Genomic DNA, 20,509 nt, shown 5'->3' on the forward strand with positions numbered 1-20,509 from the left:
AAACTTAACAGATAAGAAATATGAATTCTACTGAACCAAAAAACTGCCATTGCTACCAAGAAAAAAGAAATGAGAAATAAGTTCCAAATAACAGAAGAAAAATACTGGACATGTGTAAATTCAGAGGAACCAATCTACCTCAGATATTAGTGAAAATATACTCCACAGACACACTTCAGATGCCAATCTCAAGTTCACCTTGTACCTGGGCTTCTAACTAACAGCCTACAGGTCAGAGGTTCCCACCACCTCCTCTGGTTCAATTAATTTGCTACAGCAGCTCACAGGACTCAGAGAAACCTTATAGTTGCTAGATTACCAGTTTATGATAAAAGGATACAATTCAGGAATAGCCAGATGGAAACAATGCACAGGGCAAGTTACACAGAAAAAGGCATGGAAGCCACTCTCCCCAAGCTCCAGGTTTTCACCAACTAGGAAGTTCTGCAAACCCTGCTCTCTTGGTTTTTTTTATGGACGCTTCATTACATAAGCATGACTGATTAAATCACAGGCCATTGGTGACTGAACTCCAGCGGGAGGTCTAGGGATAGGAGTGAAAGTTCCAACCTTCCAATCATAGGGCTAGTTGCACTGGAAACCAGCGCCCCATCAGGTTACCTAAGGGCTTCCCAAAGTCGCCTTAATAACATACCAAAAGACACCTTTAACACTCTCAATCACTTAGGAAATCCTAAGGGTTTTAGGAGGTTTTGGCCAGGAATAGGGAGAAAGACCAAATATATATTTCTTATTATAAGCCAACAACAGCAAAAAGTCAGGCAGACTTAGAAGACATTAGCAATCTATTTAAAATATGCAATTTGACAAGTCATGAAAATCCTTGCTATGTAGGGCTAATTCTCCAAAAAAGGAAAATGCAGGTGACAGTTCTTGGGCAAATCAATCTTAAATTTACAGTTTAGGTGCAAAGGCACTAAGACTCAGACATTTCAGGACAAACTAAGTGACCTACTTTTTTTTTTAATTTCTTTTTAAGTAGTCTCCACACTGGGCATGGAGTCCAACATGGGGCTCAAACTCACGACCGTGAGATCAAGACCCAAGCTGAGATCAAGAGTCTAACACTTGGGGCACCTGGGTGGCTCAGTGGGTTAAAGCCTCTGCCTTCGGCTCAGGTCATGATCCCAGGGTCCTGGGATCGAGCCCTGCATCAGGCTCCCTGCTCAGCGGGGAGCCTGCTTCCCTTCCTCTCTCTCTGCCTGTCTCTCTGCCTACTTGTGATCTCTGTCAAATAAATAAATAAAATCTTTAAAAAAAAAAAAAAAAAGTCGAACACTTAACCAACTGAGCCACCCAGGCACTTCAAGTGACCCACTTTTTTAAAGGCTCTACTTGAATAACTTTTCTTCTAATGGAGAAAAACAAACCACCTTTAACTAGTGGGGAAAGAATAATGGAATGAAAATCCTACAACATACTAGTTTGACAAAGACACAATTATGGGCTTTTATAAAATATTAAGAGAATTTAAAATTTTAATATTAATTATTAAATTATTAATGGCTCAGTGGGTTAAAGCCTCTGCCTTCGGCTCAGGTCATGATCTCAGGGTCCTGGGATTGAGCCCCGCATCGGGCTCTCTACTCGGTGGGAGGCCTGCTTCCTCCTCTCTCTGCCTGCCTCTCTGCCTACTTGTGATCTCTGTCAAATAAATAAAATATTGAAAGAAAGAAAGAAAGAAAGAAAGAAAGAAAGAAAGAAAGAAAGAAAGAAATTAAACTGGCCTAATGGAGCTTGGTCCAGAAAATACCTTCACAAAATGTCCCCAGGGTTGAAACAGCTGGTCAAAACATTCTGTGTCACACAATGAGATATCACCTCACACCAGCCAGAATGGTTATTATTAAAAAGACAAGAAACAACAAGTGTTGGAAAGAATGTGGAGAAAAAGGAACCCCTATGTTGGTGGGAATGTAAATTGCCACTGCCACCGTGGACAACAACCTTCAAAAAATTAAAAACAGAACAATCATACAATCCAGCAATTCCACTTCTGGGTGTATATCCAAAGGGAAAAAAACACTAATTTGAAAAGATAAAAGCATCCTGATGTTCACTGCAGCATTATTTACAATAGCCAAGATATGGAAACAACCTAAGTATCCATGGACGGACAAATGGATAAAGAAAATGTAGTGTATATACACAATGGAATACTACTCAGCTGTTAAAAAAAAAAAAAAAAGAATGCAATCTTAACCATTTGCAACAACACAGATGAACCTAGAGGTATTATGCTAAGTGAAATAGGTCAGATAGGGGCGCCTGGGTGGCTCAGTGGGTTAAAGCCTCTGCCTTCGGCTCAAGTCATGATCTCAGGATCCTGGGATTGAGCCCCACATCGGGCTCTCTGCTCAGCAGGGAAGCCTGCTTCCTCCTCTCTCTGCCTGCCTCTCTGCTACTTGTGATTTCTCTCTCTGTGTCAAATAAATAAATAAAATCTTTAAAAAAAAAAAAAGAAAAGAAATAGGTCAGACAGAGAAAGACAAATATGATCTCACGTTTTGTAGAATGTGAAAAACAAAACTCATAAATACAGAGAACAGACTGGCAATTGTCAGAAGAAAGGGGATTTAGGAAGTGAGTAAAAGGAGTAAAGAAATACAAACTTCCAGTTGTAAACGTCATGGGGCTATAACATGCAGCATGGTAACTATAGTCAATAATATAGCATTGCAAACTTGAACGTTGCAGAAGGGTAAATCCTGAAAGTTCTCATCATAAGAAAAAAATTTTTTTGTAATTTTGTATGATGACAGATGGTAACTAGACCTCCAGTGGTGATCATTTTGTAATGTACACAAATATTGAATCATTATGTTGTATACCTGAAACTGCTACAATGTCAACTATACTCCAATTAAAAAAAAAAAAAAATTCATATGCACTAAGTATCCCTGAGACTAGAGTAACTAAAGGAGAACAGAATGTTTAAGTTCTAGCATTCTGGAATAGGAGCACGTTTGAAAAGAAATCCATGACACTATTATAGTTTATTCTTCATGACATGCTTCATATGGAATACCAGTAAGAACGGGAAGAGCTGGTGAGAATTCTGTAAGTCAGTAAAATATTATGTAGGGCTGAAGACTGGTTTAAAGTCATGCCATTATTTTCCCTCTACCACAAGGTAAATACGTAATATCACCCATTATTTTTCTTCTTTTTTATAAAACATAGGGGAAAATACTAGTTAAAATACTTTTTGTTAAGCTATAAAGCTGTGGAGACATCTTTGTAAAAACAGTAACTGTTACTACTATTAATGTAATAAAGTACACAAAACTGGGTAATTCATAGGGTATTTGGCATTACCTGTCCAGGGCACCCTCTAGGTGTTCGTGGGAAACATCAAAATAGTAATTGGTATGTTCTCCACTAGTAAAGGCATTTGAACTTCCTGCATGCTCACTGAGAAACTGGCTGTATTCATTTTCTTTAGGGTATTTCTTTGTTCCCAAAAATAGCATATGTTCACAAAAATGACTTAAGCCAGCAATATTTGGAGGATCTGACAATGAACCTGAAAGAGAAGAAAAAAACACATCTTTTTTTATGTTGAAAGTTATAAAATACAGATGGATTGCAAATGATCTGGAATTTCCGTTAACATGACAACACCAACCATAGAGCCAGAGAAAGTTAGGCACAGTCTGCTCTAAAATGGTATTGTGTAGATTCTAGCCTCAGCTTCTGATAGTAATTAGTCAGTAACTTGGGACAGATTACTCAGTCTCTCTGGACATTAGTTTCCTCACACATCACACTGGAGGGAAAGAAAGAGTTGAACTGACTCTTTTATAAGAGCTAGAACTTTCTAGTTCAGGCATCTTATTGCAGCAGATAATACAGTGTAGTGGTAAGAGCATAGGTTGAGGGTTACCAGCTCTGCGAAATTGTGAGCACAATACTTTATCTGGCCTCAGTTGCTTTTTCTATACATACCTAATCTAGAGAGCTGTGCGAACACAAATCAAATGAGAGCTGCAAAGTGCACTATGTCATACTTGGCAATAATTATTTGTTTAATACATGATGGTTATTACCTTATTTCTTCAATTTTAAAATGCTATTGAGTTAAATAAAAGCTTTTCAAAGAGGAAAAAAAGAAACACACCTATGTACAGATAGGTGAGAAACAACCCGTTGAAAGCTACATTAAATTAAAAGGAAATGTGCACATAAGAATCTAGAAAACATGGTATTCCCTAGTGTACCAAAAGTATACAAAAGTGAAAGCATTACCATTGCTACTGTAAAGGATGGGAATTGATTTCCTTACCACTAGGTCACCTTAACTGAGAACCTGACAAAATGTCTTGGTAAATAAATGTAAGATTATTTTATTTTGATGAATATAGATTGCCAATAGCTGTACAGGGCTACTGCACGAAGTAAGGTACATCAAACCAGTAACTAGGAGGTCTTCATTTGCACATATATGGAGAGTTCTAATAAATGTCAACATTAGATGAAGAAAACAGAACCAAGCTTAATTCACAATTTTAAACTGTACCTATGTGCACATCAAGTGCTGCTGATGACTTATCCGTGGTCGGATCACTGATGAGAAGTACTTTGATACCATTGGCCAGCTCTAGCCCACGGTATTCTCGCTTGTCTTCGGGAGATTTGATAATGTGATTTCCTAGTCTCTTGATAGCTGGATTATTCATCTTGCTGTAAGTCTTCTCTTGGAAACTGAAAAGAAAAAAAAAGTTTTAATTGTTGCATTGTGGCTTAATTTTTTTTAACGAATAAAGAATAGTATCAAACAGGGGCGCCTGGGTGGCTCAGTGGGTTAAAGCCGCTGCCTTCGGCTCAGGTCATGATCCCAGGGTCCTGGGATCGAGCCCCGCATCGGGCTCTCTGCTCAGCAGGGAGCCTGCTTCCCTTCCTCTCTCTCTCTGCCTGCCTCTCTGCCTACTTGTGATCTCTGTCTGTCAAATAAATAAATAAAATCTTTAAAAAAAAAAAAAAAAAAAGAATAGTATCAAACAAACCCACATATCATCAGATAAAAAAAATAACTGGAGGAATTTTTTTTATAGCTCATCAACAGAGTATAATCATTCCTCTCTTCCCTCTTACCCCTCATTCTTTTGTTAGAGAAATGCTAACAATATTGTTTTTGTGGAGCCCTATTTAATCAAGGAGAGCATCTGGGATAAGGATTTGAGACAGGATAGCTGGTCAGCTGTGCTGACCTAGAATGGATGCTTAATTACCAATAACTGCTTTCCACATATTTCAGAAATATTTACTAAAGTAAGATGAGAGATTGTGTAAAGATTATTATTGGACCAACCAAAACATTGCTCAACCTCATGATATTCAAAGACAGGACAGAGCTAGAACTCACACATCTGATACGCACATGCTCATAACATAGAGGACAACCCCCCATGAGAAAAAAAAACCTGTTAAGTCCTGATACAAATAAGAGACTTGGGTTACACTATGAAAGCAAAAAAAAAAAAGGAAAGAAAGAAAGAAAGGTAAGAAAGGGAGGAAGGAAGGAAAGAAGGAAGGACATACAAACAAAAATTGGGAAGGATCCCAAGTAATTTTTATAATCTGGTGAAGCAGTCCTCTCCTGTCCTCTCTAGGAAAGCTGAATTACTAAGATGGGAAGAGGCTGTTAACACACAGAATTCTGTAGGAGTATTGTCTGGTATTAGCGCAGGGAAGGGATGTTCCAGAGTCTGGGATTATGCATGTTTTTGAAACAAAGAGTAGATGCTTTTTTGGTCTATGTTGGGAATCATCTAAGAGACAAAAATGAGCCTGTTATTATCAATAGGCTAATAATCAGGTAAAGCCCAAAACATCTGACACTAGAGAGGAAAAATGACCCTCTGCTAGCATATTTTTTCTTACCTGAAAGACAAAAGAAGTAGATCTGTCTGCTCCTTAAAGACTGACAGACGTTCAGATTTAAAAATAAATCAGAAGGGGCATAAGTAGGCATTACTATTATCTTCAATAAAACCTTTATTTTTTGCATTAAAATACCTGGAAATTGGGGAGGGAAAAAATCTGGCTTGTTTTTATCACAATACCTTCCTCTCTGAAATTGTCTAACTATTCTTCTGAGTAACAACTGATAAAACAAAGAGGTCTGCTCCTATTAAGATTGTCATCTAGGTACCTGGGTGGCTAATTAGTTAAGTGTCTGCCTTTGGCTCAGGTCATGATCTCAGGGTCCAGGGATAGGGCTCCCTTCTCTGCGGGGAGTCTGTTTCTCCCTCTGCTCCTCTCCCTGCTTGTGATCTCTCTCTCTCTGTGTCTCACTCTCTCTCTCTCTCAGATAAATAAAATCTTAAAAAAAAAAAAAAACTGTCGTCTAGATGTCGTCTAGATCTCCTTTTGGGAAGACTCTTCAGAATTTTAAAATAGTATAAGTCATACCAAAAATATAATACTGGTTTTTTAAAAAATCACATAGTACTTTATATAGATAGTGCTAATAGTCATGCCCTATTTATAGTAAAACTATTTTTTGAAAAATAAAGCATAAAATATAATGCTAACATTTTTGGAATATAAGATCACCACTGGAAAATTCAAAAGCAATTTGGAAGTTATAAGGTATTATTAACAGCTCCTTTCTATTTCATTAGTCACAAGCCACTGAAGTTCGATGCTCAAGACAGATGAAAATATCTGAGTGCAAAGTCTTAGAAAAGGTGTTTTGCGGTTAAAAAAAAAAAAAAAATCTCAGGGTAACAGAAAATGATCTACCTGAGCCCCCAAAGAGGGGCACAAAGATAACAATCCTGGCTAAGACATTTCCCAAAGGACAATCTGTTTCCACTACAACAAATGCGTTCAGTACGTAGCTGATTTCAAGGACTTTAATCTGGGTTAAGATTAAATAAACCACGAGGCAACCTCCATTAAGACCCCCAAGAAGAAGGGCAGCATTAAAAGAAAATAGGAAAGCTCAGTGTGTACCACAGAGAAGAGCCTATGCTCCTTCCTATAAGGCTCTACTGGGTGGGTGGGGGGGGATTCTTATGGGTTTCACCAAGCAGGAGGAAAAACCAAAGACTATTTTTTATTTCAATATGCCATTGCTTTCACCTAACTCCCTCTACTGTGCTTGCCCCAGTTAGTCTGGCCTAGGAGAACCAAGGGCTACAAATGACTAAAATGTAATGACACTGACAATGGAGCTCTAAAAAGTCTGTCCAATCCCCAGCTGTGGTGGGGAAATGAAATACAGCTTACTTTCCTAGGACGAATGGTCTTATTCTGTGGGAATTTTTCATTAGAAGATAACCACCTTCCACTACAGGCTACATTCCCCTTATCCAGATTTCCATTTTTCCAAAGGAAAAAAAAATATGTGCCATCACAGTTCATCACAGGCATGTACAGAACTCACTGAGATAGTGAAGGCATGCCTGATTGATATCCTTGGTGCGGCGGCTGACCACAAGGAGATGAATTTATTCTCTAAGTCAAATATAAAAATTAGTCCAACTACTTTTAGACATCTGTATAAGAGATCAAGGACAACTATAAATTTCTATGCTGGCAATGCTACCAAATCAAATATCATGACTTCTTGAGGAAGTAAAAGCCAAAAGAAACAGTAGCAACATCTTCAAACAAGACCCATCCCCAGCAATCTATATTCAGTAGGCATAGTCTGGATCCCTGCAGCCTAGCTATATCAGCACATCCAACAACAATTCGATTCTCACCTTCTGGAGAACTGAAGGAAATGATCGGGAACTCCTCTGATGATGAATTCATCAACAGCTTGTCTGTCTCTGTATTTATACTCATGAGATCATATCCCAGCTCCCTCATTAGCATAAAGCCTTCAGGAGTAATTCTGACTTTCAGATGACAGGCTGATGCTAACTCAAATGCTTTCCCAGACACTTATTTGATATTTTTAACCTAAGTCAAAATCTTAGGAGCAATAAAACTACTTTCCATTTTAGCAACCTTATCATACACTGGAAACTTCGTAAAGCACAACATTGTCAGTGTTCAGCATTCTGATAAACTGGAGAGAGATTGAGTAATTACAGCGTATTTTGTAGTTCCGTTCAGAATTTAAAACAATGCCTAAAATCACATTAGGTAAAAGCTGGAAGAGTCATCACAGATTATCTGGTCGTTTGCTGTATGGGGACTGGCACCACTGGTCATTCCAGAGAGCTGGTTAATAATGCAAAATATCAGCAACCACTGAGAGACCCACTGAGCCAGAATCTGCATTTGAACAAGCTCCCTAAGTGGGCTAGTCTCATCTTACTTATATGGAAACTGAAGGTCAGGGAATTTAAATTGCTTGTCCAGGATCATACAGCAAAAGGTTACAATTAGAACTCAACTCTTAACTTCCAGTCCTGTGTCCACCCCAGCTCCCCCAGAGCCAAAGGAATATTTAAAGACGTCTATTAAAGGGGCGCCTGGGTGGCTCAGTGGGTTAAGCCTCTACCTTCGGCTCGGGTTATGATCTCAGTGTCCTGGGATCGAGGCCCGCATCGGGCTGTCTGCTCAGTGGGGAGCCTGCTTCCCTCTCTCTCTGCCTGCCTCTCTGCCTACTTGTGATCTGTCAAATAAATAAAATCTTAAAGAAAAAAAAAAAGAGGCCTATTAAGGTGCAGACACTACATCACATATGTTAGCTATAAAGATGCGTGCCCCAGAGCCCTTGCTCTGAAGGAACCAGGACTAGTGAAGGGAAAACAGGTCATTATCTTTTAAGTGTGGTGACAAAGTTGTTCCCGGGGCACTACGAGAATAATGAAATGGGGGAGGGGGAATAATGAAATGGGGGCAAAACTCTGTCTAAGAGGGGAGAGAGGGGAAAGAGGAAGTGGAAGCATGCCAAATAAAAGGAAGGACATACCTGAGCAAAGGACTGGTGGTGAGAAAAAAAAGAGGAGGCATAAAGGAGAAAAACAAGAGCTTGGAGTTAATAGAACTACAACCAGAACACCCCCTGAAAGATCATTAATTTTTATCTAGACAAGTAAAGACCTAAACTGCAGGTGTGCAAAATCAAATTCCCACACAGGTCATTTCCAAATTCCCATACCAAGAGGAAATTTTTTATGCAAATAATCTTTTATTCAAATGACCTTCTGCAGTCTTTTTTTCCCTTTTTTGGTAAAGATTTTATTTATTTATTTGAGAGAGAGAGAGAGATCACAAGTAACCCACTGAGCCACCCAGGTGCCCCTCTCCTATCTCTTTAAAAGGTGTCTCCCAGCCTATGTAACAGGAGATTGAGAAATTTTACTTTGCGTTTGCTCTTTACCCACCCCCATAGCCCCAGACATATTTAAAGGTAGACCTCATCTATTTCTAATTTCTAAATGCATGACCTATGAACCTGAACAGGTGAGTGACCATGCTAATAGCAAAATTATAAATCAAAACCTCCCTTCTGTGGAATCCACCCACCCACTCCTAAAACCATGGGCAGAAGCTGAGCTTGCCTACCACGATCCTAAATGTGGGGGAGGCAGCCAGAGAGAAAAATGCCTGAAATCAGAACCACACAATAAACGTCCTTTCCTCCCTGAGGAAGACAGAGGTAAGAGAGAATATCAAGGTAGTAGTGGTATGAGCTCTAGGATGCTTCAGTATAAGATCACATATTCTCAAATACTATTCATGTTATTTGACCTAAAAAATCACAACATCTCTCAGGGAAGCAAATACCCATGGCTCTTCAGTTATACGGACCAGTACACCTCACTTTATACACCAGCTAGATCATAAAGGTGGGTATAAACTAAAATCTTGTCAATTAAATCTTATTTTCCTGTGATGAGATGTTTGCCTTTCTCTGTTCCAAGCAGAATGTCAGCTGTTCTAATTTTGCAGCCTATGGAAAGAAGTTTACCATGAAAAAATGAACTTTAAATGAATAAGGGTGGTTGCAAGTTAAAGGACTCCTACAGCAGCACCTGGGTGGTTAAGCATCTGACTCTTGATTTCAGCTCAGGTCATGATTTCAAAGTTGTGAGATGGAGCCCTGTGGCAGCAGCTCCCCACTCAGTGCCCTGTCTGCTCGAGATTCTCTCTCCCTCTGCCCCTCCCCCTGTGGTGGTGTGTGCGCGCGCTCTCTCTCTCTCTCTGAAATAAATAAAATTTTGAAAAATAAACAAAGGAATCCTATAGCAGCATTTTAGAGATAACTGCTTTTGCAAATTTTTAGCTTTGGTGACTACATATCACTGGCTATTCATTTCAAAAGTGACAAGCTTAACATGAAACACTTCATAGGGGCCTTATGGAGGTTGAAGCAAACTAGAAAAACCTTCATTTTATACCTCTTACCACACAGTTACTTAACTATGGTTTTCTTACAGTTGTAGTTTGGGTTCTGAAGGTGTTTCACACCTTCTTCCTTCTCCTATAGGTAGCCTTCAGGCTGTTAGAAAATTTAAGATGCCACAGTACAAAACCAAGACTAACAATTACTCTCATTTTTAAAGTGTCCTATGCTTTATAAACTGCTCATTTAATTCTCCCATTCTCCCTAAGTGACAGGTCACAGCAGCTGTTGATGGTCATTCTCCTCAACCCCAGAAGAGGAAACAAAAGCTCAGTGATTAAGTGACTTGCCCAACGGCATTTACACAATTGATTCATGGCAGAGCTGCAACTATAGAGAAAGAGGAAGCGTGGGAAGGGGAGGAGCAGAAGGTGGTACTTAAGAAAATCATATATGGCTTTCTTCCTCAGCTCCCACAGCCCTTTCTTGACCCAATTCCCCTGCCTTACAATCCCACATAACAAAAACAAGGAAACAAAAATTAAAATAGGTCAAAATAAATGCTCCAGTTCTTTTACTCCTTTCTCCCCATAGAAAACAGAGATAGGTAGTGGAAGGAGCCTGGAAGAATGCTTCTAATCTGCCAGACTCCTGAGAGGAGAACCATACTATCTCATGATACTTAGATAATGAAAAAATAAAAACGTATGGCAGGATTAAATGTATGGCAAGTTCAAAGGGAGAGAAGAATGTACAATCATTTCATGCATGAAAGGGAATACAATAATAATGACTACAGTAGATCAGTAGGGCTAATTTATTTAATTTTTATTTTTCAGAAGCATAGAATAAGCCACATGAACAAACAAAAAGGAGAAAAATAACAATCATCTGAGTAGATGCAGAAAAAAGTTAACTAAACTCAACTATTTTTTTAAGTCTGCAAACTAGAAGAAAATTCCTTCATCTGAAAAAATATTCATAAAAACTACAGCAATCATCATACGCAATGGTAAAATAATGCAGACACCCACAACCCCCTTCCCCACAAACAGGATGTCACTATCCTCTCTTCTATTCAACAATGGGCTGATGATTCTGACCAGTCCAATAATGCAAGAAAAAGAAAACACAAAAACATGAGAAAGAAAGGGGAAAGGCAACTCACCTTATTCGTAGGTGACATGAGACATGACTGTGTATGAAGGGGTTCTGGCCAAGTGTCCCCAAATTGTGCCACTTTGGCATGTGGACTATTTTGAGCTGAAGGCAATTAAGACACTGCAGGCTCGGGGTGCCTGGGTGGCTCAGTGGGTTAAAGCCTCTGCCTTCAGCTCAGGTCATGATCCTAGGGTCCTGGGGTGGAGCCCTGCACCAGGCTCTCTGCTCAGCGGGGAGCCTGCTTCCCCCTCTCTCTGTCTCTGCCTGCCTCTCTGCCCACTTGTGATCTCTGTCAAATAAATAAATAAAATCTTAAAAAAAAAAAAAAAGACCACGCAGGCACTAGAGAAATTATGGTCCCTCCTGTAACTACCTAGAAGAATCTAAATTGGGGGGCGCCTGGGTGGCTCAGTGGGTTAAGCCTCTGCCTTCGGCTCAGGTCATGATCTCAGGGTCCTGGGATCAAGCCCCGCATAGGGCTCTCTGCTTGGCAGGGAGCCTGCTTCCCCCTCTCTCTGCCTGCCTCTCTGCCTACTTGTGATCTCGATCAAATAAATAAATAAAATCTTTAAAAAAAAAAAAAAAGAATCTAAATTGGGGGTCTTCCCCAGAAGTAGGGTTATTACCAGAGATAAATTTTATCTGAGTGACTCATATGTATGGGGGCCAAACACTTAGTTATCAAACATCTGTTGTTCTTACCGCCCTGTAAACTGCCCTCCTCCCCTTTGAGGCCCCAGGCCTCAACCCACTCCTTAGCTCAGGATGGCAATTTCACCTTTCTGTCTTTGAACCTCTCTCTCATCTGTGTATGGTTCCTATATACACAAAATTAAAATTTTATTTTCTGTTACTCTGTCTCATGTCAATTCTTAGACCAGCTAGAAGAACCTCTGAAGGATAGAAGAAAAATTTTCCTAACATGTACACAGAAAACCCCAAGAATCTCTGACAACTTCCATTTCTGAATGGTTAATAATAGGTCATGGCAACCACATTCAGCTTCAATAAACAGAAAAGGCCATGATGAATTAGAAAATCACATTTTCAAAGATATTGGAGAGTTGTAGAAGAAATGAGGATTGGATGAACGCAAATCCAGAGACAGCCAAGCCCTCTGGGGTGGGCTTGACGACCATCTCCAGTCTTCTTCTCGGGGTGCATTTGCTAATTTTGAATGCAGACTAAAGATCACACTTGGCCTAAGAAGAAGGACTATAATCAGGGAAGATAATCAAGGCTTTGGTGGGTGCATGAGTTAAGTGTGACAGATTACAGGCTCAAGATGCCCCAAATCCACAGCTGATTTTTGTCACAGATTTTCTGAGCTATCACTACATATCCACCAGAATGGCTAAAATGAAAAAGATGGAAAATACCAAGTGTTACAGAACTTATAGGGTAACCCAAATTCTCATATATTGCTGGTGAGAACAGAAATTGGTACATCCACTTTCTTAAAACTGGCAGTCTAGGGGCACCTGGGTGGTGCCATCAGTTAAGCATCCAACTCTTGGATTTGGCTCAGGTCTGATCTCAGGGTCGTAAGATCGAGCCAGGCATCAGATTCCACATTTAACACAAGTCCACTTGGGTTTCTCCCTCCTTTCCCCTTTACCCCTCCTCCCACATGGGTGCACTCTCTCTTAAACAAAATCTTCAAAAGATGGCAGTCTATACTAAAACTGACAATATGACATAAAAATTCATAAATTAGGGCGCCTGGGTGGCTCAGTGGGTTAGGCTGCTGCCTTCGGCTCAGGTCATGATCTCAGGGTCCTGGGATCGAGTCCCGCATCGGGCTCTCTGCTCAGCAGGGAGCCTGCTTCCCTCTCTCTCTCTCTCTCTGCCTGCCTCTCTGTCTACTTGTGATCTCTCTGTCAAGCAAATAAATAAAATCTTTAAAAAAATTCATAAATTAGATATTTACCCGAAATAAGTGCATTTATGTTACAGCAATACGATGTACAATAGCCAAAACTAGAAATGATCAAATGTCCATTAATAGTGAAAAGACATGCTGTGATATATTCACGCAATGAAGTAATATACAACGTGAAATATACAAAATGTAAAGCCTAGAACAAGGCTCAATAAGGATGAATCTAACATAAGGTTGAGTGAAAGAAGCTTTATGCAAATATTGTGTCCTCCCACTTATATAAAGTGCAAGAACAAGTAAAATCAAGCTAAGCCTTTTGTCAAGATAGTGGTTTCCCTTGGGGTCAGGGAGCAGTGATTAGAAGTAAGCATGAGGGAGGCTTCTGGGACACTGGTCACATGTCGGATTACACAGGTATGTTCAGTTTGTGAAAATTATCAACTTGAACACTTATGATATATTTCAATTAAAGGTTTTTTAAAATAGGGGTGCCTGGGTGGCTCAGCGGGTTAAAGCCTCTGCCTTCAGCTCAGGTCATAATCCCGGGGTCCTGGGATCGAGCCCCACATCAGGTTTTCTGCTCAGCGGGGAGCCTGCTTCCCCTTCTTTCTCTCCCTGCCTCTCTGCCTACTTGTCTGTCTGTCAAAGAAAGAAAGAAAGAAAGATCTTTCAGTTTTTTAAAATAGAGCTTTTAAAATTTTTTTAAAGGTTTTATTTATTTATTTGACAGAGGGAGAGAGAGATCACATGTAGGCAGAGAGTCAGGCGGGGTTGGGGGGTAGGTGAGCAGGCTCCCCTCCGAGCAGAGAGCCTGATGCAGGGCTCAATCCCAGGACCCTGAGATCACGACCCAAGCTGAAGGCAGAGGCTTAACCCACTGAGCCACTCAGGTACCCCTAAAATAGAGTTTTTAAAAATATCAAACATGGGGCACCTGGGTGGTTCAGTCATTAAGCATCTGCCTTTGGCTCAGGTCATGATCCCAGGGTACTAGGATCAAGCCCCACATTGGGCTCCCTGCTCCACAGGAAGCCTGCTTCCCCTCTCCCACTCCCCCTGCTTGTATTTCCTCTCTCGCTGTGTCTCTCTGTCAAGTAAATAAATAAATGAATAAATAAAAATAAAAATAAAATTCCTGTACAAGTTGTAGCAGTTTTGGAGTGGAGTCTTTTGGGTTTTCCACATAAAGTCTCATATCATCTGCAAAGAGTGATAGTTTGACTTCTTCTTTGCCGATTTGGATGCCTTTAATTTCCTTTTGTTGTCTGATTGCTGAGGCTAGGACTTCTAGTACTATGTTGAATAGCAGTGGTGATAACGGACATCCCTGCCGTGTTCCTGACCTTAGCGGAAAAGCTTTCAGTTTTTCTCCATTGAGAATGATATTTGCGGTGGGTTTTTCATAGATGGCTTTGATAATATTGAGGTATGTGCCGTCTATCCCTACACTTTGAAGAGTTTTGATCAGGAAGGGATGCTGTACTTTGTCAAATGCTTTTTCAGCATCTATGGAGAGTATCATATGGTTCTTGTTCTTTCTTTTATTAATGTGTTGTATCACATTGATTGATTTGCGGATGTTGAACCAACCTTGCAGCCCTGGAATAAATCCCACTTGGTCGTGTACAGGAATTCAGTAAAGTGTCAGGATATAAAATCAATGCACAGAAATCAGTTGCATTTCTCTACACCAACAACAAGACAGAAGAAAGAGAAATTAAAGAGTCCATCCCATTTACAATTGCACCCAAAACTATAAGATACCTAGGAATAAACCTAACCAAAGAGACTAAGAATCTATACTCAGAAAACTATAAAGTACTCATGAAAGAATTTGAGGAAGACACAAAGAAATGGAAAAATGTTCCATGCTCCTGGATTGGAAGAATAAATATTGTGAAAATGTCTATGCTACCTAAAGCAATCTACACGTTTAATGCAATTCCTATCAAAGTACCATCCATTTTTTTCAAAGAAATGGAACAAATAATCCTAAAATTTATATGGAACCAGAAAAGACCTCGAATAGCCAAAGGAATATTGAAAAAGAAAGCCAAAGTTGTTGGCATCACAATTCCGGACTTCAAGCTCTATTACAAAGCTGTCATCATCAAGACAGCATGGTACTGGCACAAAAACAGACACATAGATCAATGGAACAGAATAGAGAGCCCAGAAATGGACCCTCAACTCTATGGTCAACTCATCTTCGACAAAGCAGGAAAGAATGTCCAATGGAAAAAAGACAGCCTCTTCAATAAATGGTGTTGGGAAAATTGGACAGCCACATGCAGAAAAATGAAATTGGACCATTTCCTTACACCACACACAAAAATAGACTCAAAATGGATGAAGGATCTCAATGTGAGAAAGGAATCCATTAAAATCCTTGAGGAGAACACAGGCAGCAACCTCTTCGACCTCAGCCGCAGCAACATCTTCCTAGGAACATCGCCAAAGGCAAGGGAAGCAAGGGCAAAAATGAACTATTGGGATTTTATCAAGATCAAAAGCTTTTGCACAGCAAAGGAAACAGTGAACAAAACCAAAAGACAACTGACAGAATGGGAGAAGATATTTGCAAATGACATATCAGATAAAGGGCTAGTGTCCAAAATCTATAAAGAACTTAGCAAACTCAACACCCAAAGAACAAATAATCCAATCAAGAAATGGGCAGAGGACATGAACAGACATTTCTGCAAAGAAGACATCCAGATGGCCAACAGACACATGAAAAAGTGCTCCATATCACTCGGCATCAGGGAAATACAAATCAAAACCACCATGAGATATCACCTCACACCAGTCAGAATGGCTAAAATTAACAAGTCAGGAAATGACAGATGCTGGCGAGGATGCGGAGAAAGGGGAACCCTCCTACACTGTTGGTGGGAATGCAAGCTGGTGCAACCACTCTGGAAAACAGCATGGAGGTTCCTCAAAATGTTGAAAATAGAACTACCCTATGACCCAGCAATTGCACTGCTGGGTATTTACCCTAAAGATACAAACGTAGTGATCCGAAGGGGCACGTGCACCCGAATGTTTATAGCAGTAATGTCTACAATAGCCAAACTATGGAAAGAACCTAGGTGTCCATCTACAGACGAATGGATAAAGAAGATGTGGTATATATACACAATGGAATACTATGCAGCCATCAAAAGAAATGAAATCTTGCCATTTGCGACGACGTGGATGGAGCTAGAGGGTATCATGCTTAGCGAAATAAGTCAATCGGAGAAAGACAACTATCATATGATCTCCCTGATATGAGGGAGAGGAGATGCAACATGGGGGGTTGAGGGGGTAGGAGAAGAGTAAATGAAACAAGATGGGATTGGAAGGGAGACAACCATAAGTGACTCTTAATCTCACAAAACAAACTGAGGGTTGATGGGCGGAGGGGGTTGGGAGAAGGGGGTGGGGTTATGGATATTGGGGAGGGTATGTGCTATGGTGAGTGTTGTGAAGTGTGTAAACCTGGCGATTCGCAGACCTGTACCCCTGGGGATAAAAATATATGTTTATAAAGCTGTAAAAAAAAAAAAAGAAAAAGAAAAAGAAAAAAGAAAGGATGAATACCCAAGTTTTGTAGCAACATGGATGGGACTGGAAGAGATTATGCTGAGTGAAATAAGTCAAGCAGAGAGAGTCAATTATCATATGGTTTCACTTATTTGTGGAGCATAACAAATAGCATGGAGGACAAGGGGAGATGGAGAGGAGAAGGGAGTTGAGGGAAATTGGAAGGGGAGGTGAACCATGAGAGACTATGGACTCTGAAAAACGATCTGAGAATTTTGAAGGGGTGGGGGGTGGGAGGTTGGGGGCACCAGGTGGTGGGTATTGTAGAGGGCACGGATTGCATGGAGCACTGGGTGTGGTGCAAAAATAATGAATATTGTTATGCTGAAAAAATAAAAAAAATTTAAAAAAAAAAGACAATAAATTCATTTTGCTTTAGACTACAAAAAAAAAATAAAAATAAAAATAAAAATAAAAATAAAATAATAAAAACATCAAACAAAAAAATAAAGGAGGAAGCAGATACATGAACTACTCAAGGCTAATATCATCATGCACAAAAAGTCATCTTGGAAATGGTGCCACATGGAAACTGAGAAGAAGCTCTCCAGATCAAACAAGTGCTAAGCTAGGAAGGCTCACTAAGAAACAATAGTCCAATTAACATGATAATTATCTAACCCTTCTCAGGTGTGTCTTGAGACAACTATTTGTGTTGATGTCATCTTGGCCAGAAGAAATAGGAGGCCCATATAAGTACAGCATGAGTCAATTTAACTAAATCAATAATGAAGTATGATGTTAAATATTTTAACTCAAGTCTTTAGTCACTAAGTATGATATGAAAACTAGCTTTGGAGTAATTACTTAAGATCACAGTTAAGATTTAAAAATAAAACTTGATACTCCCAGCAACCAAGAATGACAAGCAATGAACATAATCCAAATTTAAAAAATGAAAAAACTTTAAATAAATGTTCCCCTCAGCAATTTTCGACATTTACAATCAAACAACTTCTAACTCAGAAGAATTAGATTCTTTATTTTAAAACAAAACAAAAAGAATACTACATAAAGTTAAGATTTCTTGGGCAGATGGGTGGCTCAGTGGGTTAAATGTTGGACTCTTGGTTTCAGCTCAGGTCATGATCTCACAGGTCATGAGATCAAGCCCCAAGTCAGGCTCCCTGCTCAAAGGGGAGCCTGCTTGGATACTCTCCCTCTGCCCCTCCCCCCACTCAATATCTCTCTCTCAAATGAATAAATAAATCTTAAAAAAAAAAAAAAAAAGTTATGTGAGGTGGGGTGCCCAGGTGGCTCAGTCAGTTGGGTGGAAGACTCTTGGTTTTGGCTTGGGTCATGATATCAAGCCCCACATTGGACTCTGTACCCAGCAGAGTCTGCTTGAGATTCTCTCTCTCTCTCTCTCTCTCTATCCCTCTCCCTGTGCCCTCCCTCCCTCTCTCTCAAATAATATTTAAAAAAAAAAAAGTAATGTGAAGTGTTCATGTGAGTCTGTTAAACCTGACAGAGGTAACTAAAATTCCATCAGACTTGAGCAGCTTTTATAGCATTTCTCCTGTAAAATAGGTATAAGACAAAATGAAACAAACTTCATCAAGGCACAGTGTCTGGTACATATGAGGCACTCACAAATGGTATAATCATCATTATTATGGTCCCACAGGGGTGATATGCAAACAGACCCACCTCAGTAACCACCATGTTATTACCAGCGTTCTTATTATACACTCATGCAAGTTCCAGGGGTATGTTGTCATCTCTAGAGGTCAAAACATTCACTGGACAGGCTGGTAATAGCATGGTACTTTATAAGACTATCAGAAAAACAGGTAAATAATTATCCCTTTATAATTGCTATAGGCAATCCACTGTTTATGGCTGTGGTTCTCAACAGGTGACAATTTTGTGGGACATGTGGCAATGTGTCACAACTGAATTATCACAACTGAAGGGTGAAACTGGTCACTAGTGAGCAAAGGCCAGGGATGCTGCAGTGCACAGCACAGTCCCCACAACAAAGAATTATCCAGCCCCAAATGTCAACAGGGCCAAGGGTGGAAGACACTAGTTTATAGTTCTGAATTTATCATCCAAAAATAATGGATGAGAACCACTGCAACCAATTCAATCCACTTAAAATAAAACCAGGAGATAGCCTCATCAAAACAAAGAAAGCTGGGGCCCCTGGGTGGCTCAGCAGTTAGGAGTCCAACTCTTGATTTTTGTCTCAGGTCATGCTCTCAGGGTCCTGGAATAGAGCCTGCCTCAGGCTCTGTGCTCAGTAGGGAGTCTGCTTGAAGATTCTCTCTCCCTCTCCCTACGCTCCCCTCCCCATTGCTCATGCTCACAGGTGCTCTCATCCTCTCAAATAAATAAGTAAAATCTTTAAAAAACTACACAAAGTTGAGAGGGTATTGACATTTTAGCATAAGGAAAGAAAAGGAACCACACACCAGTAGAAGACAATGTTGCTCAGAAATCAAAATTTTATTAGCACTAATGGGGATTTTGAAGCTACTTAGTTTGATGTCCAGTAAAGAGTCCCATGCAAAGTAACCCATTCAAGATAACAAAGTCAATCTGTGCCAAAGAGGGCTTTACCTCAGACCTTACGACCCTTAGACAGAGTGACTATTCCACTATACTACACTGCCCCCCACCCCCAGAACAGAATTACAGCACAAATAAGACATTCTGTCACCAGATGGCAGTCTGGAGTACAAACTCAGAACCAGAAATCTAGGGGTGCCTGGGTGGCTCAGTCCTTAAGTGTCTGCCTTAGGTTCAGGTTATGATTCCAAGGTCCTGGGGATCAAGCCCCACATCGGGCTCCCTGCTTGGTGGGAAGCCTGCTTCTCCCTCTTCCTCTACGTGTGTTCCCTCTCTTGCTGTGTCTCTGTCAAATAAATAATTAAAATTTTTTTAAAAAATAGAGAGAGAACCAGAAGTCTAGCTCACTGATACTCTCCTAGGGTACCTGGATGGTTCAGTTGGTTAAGCGTCCAACTCTGGATATTCTTTCCTGTTTTGTGGACGATTAGTTGACCACAAAGTTGACAGCCCATTTCTGGATTTTCTATTCTGTTCACTGACCTATTTTTTTTTTTTTAAGATTTTATTTATTTATTTGACAGATAGAGATCACAGGTAGGCAGAGAGGCAGGCAGAGAGAGAGAGGAGGAAGCAGGCTCCCCGCTGAGCAAAGAGCCCGATGCGGGGCTCGATCCCGGGACCCCGAGATCATGACCTGAGCCGAAGGCAGAGGCTTTAACCCACTGAGCCACCCAGGCGCCCCCTGACCTATGTTTTTGTGCCAGCACCATACTGTCTTGGTAATTACAGCTTTGTAACAGAAGTCTGGAATCATAATGCTTTAGATTTGCTTTTCTTTTTCAGGGTTGCTTTGGCTATTCAGGGTCTTTACAAATTTTAAGATGGTTCAATATTTGCAAATCACTCAACATGATATACCACACCAACAAAACAAAGAATAAAAACCATATGATCATCTCAATCAATGGATGCAGAAAAAGCACTTGACAAAAATTCAGCATGTTTATAATAAAAACTCTCAACAAAGTGGACTTAGTAGGAAGATACCTCAACATAATAAAGGCCATATATGAAAAACCCTC

General features: G+C 40.1%; 1 protein-coding gene and 1 long non-coding RNA gene across 5 annotated transcripts in view; one reads left to right on the forward strand and one right to left on the reverse strand.

Moving 5' to 3' along the window:
* The window catches only part of IDE (insulin degrading enzyme), a 115,752-nt gene that overhangs the window by 74,700 nt on the left and 20,543 nt on the right, over positions 1–20,509 (reverse strand). For all 4 annotated transcript variants that reach the window (XM_047701959.1, XM_047701958.1, XM_047701960.1 and 1 more), the window contains exons 2-3: positions 4,541–4,725; positions 3,340–3,547 (exon numbers count right to left, since the gene is read on the reverse strand). In XM_047701959.1, the coding sequence (XP_047557915.1) occupies positions 3,340–3,547; positions 4,541–4,725 (393 nt within the window). The remainder of the gene's footprint in view (positions 1–3,339; positions 3,548–4,540; positions 4,726–20,509) is intronic.
* On the forward strand, positions 2,718–6,750 carry LOC125084534 (uncharacterized). The gene is made up of 2 exons (XR_007122636.1): positions 2,718–3,154; positions 6,648–6,750. It is a non-coding gene; the product is annotated as an uncharacterized LOC125084534 (long non-coding RNA).

Source organism: Lutra lutra, chromosome 14 (genome assembly GCF_902655055.1).
Source record: "Lutra lutra chromosome 14, mLutLut1.2, whole genome shotgun sequence".
Lineage (NCBI taxonomy): Eukaryota > Metazoa > Chordata > Mammalia > Carnivora > Mustelidae > Lutra > Lutra lutra.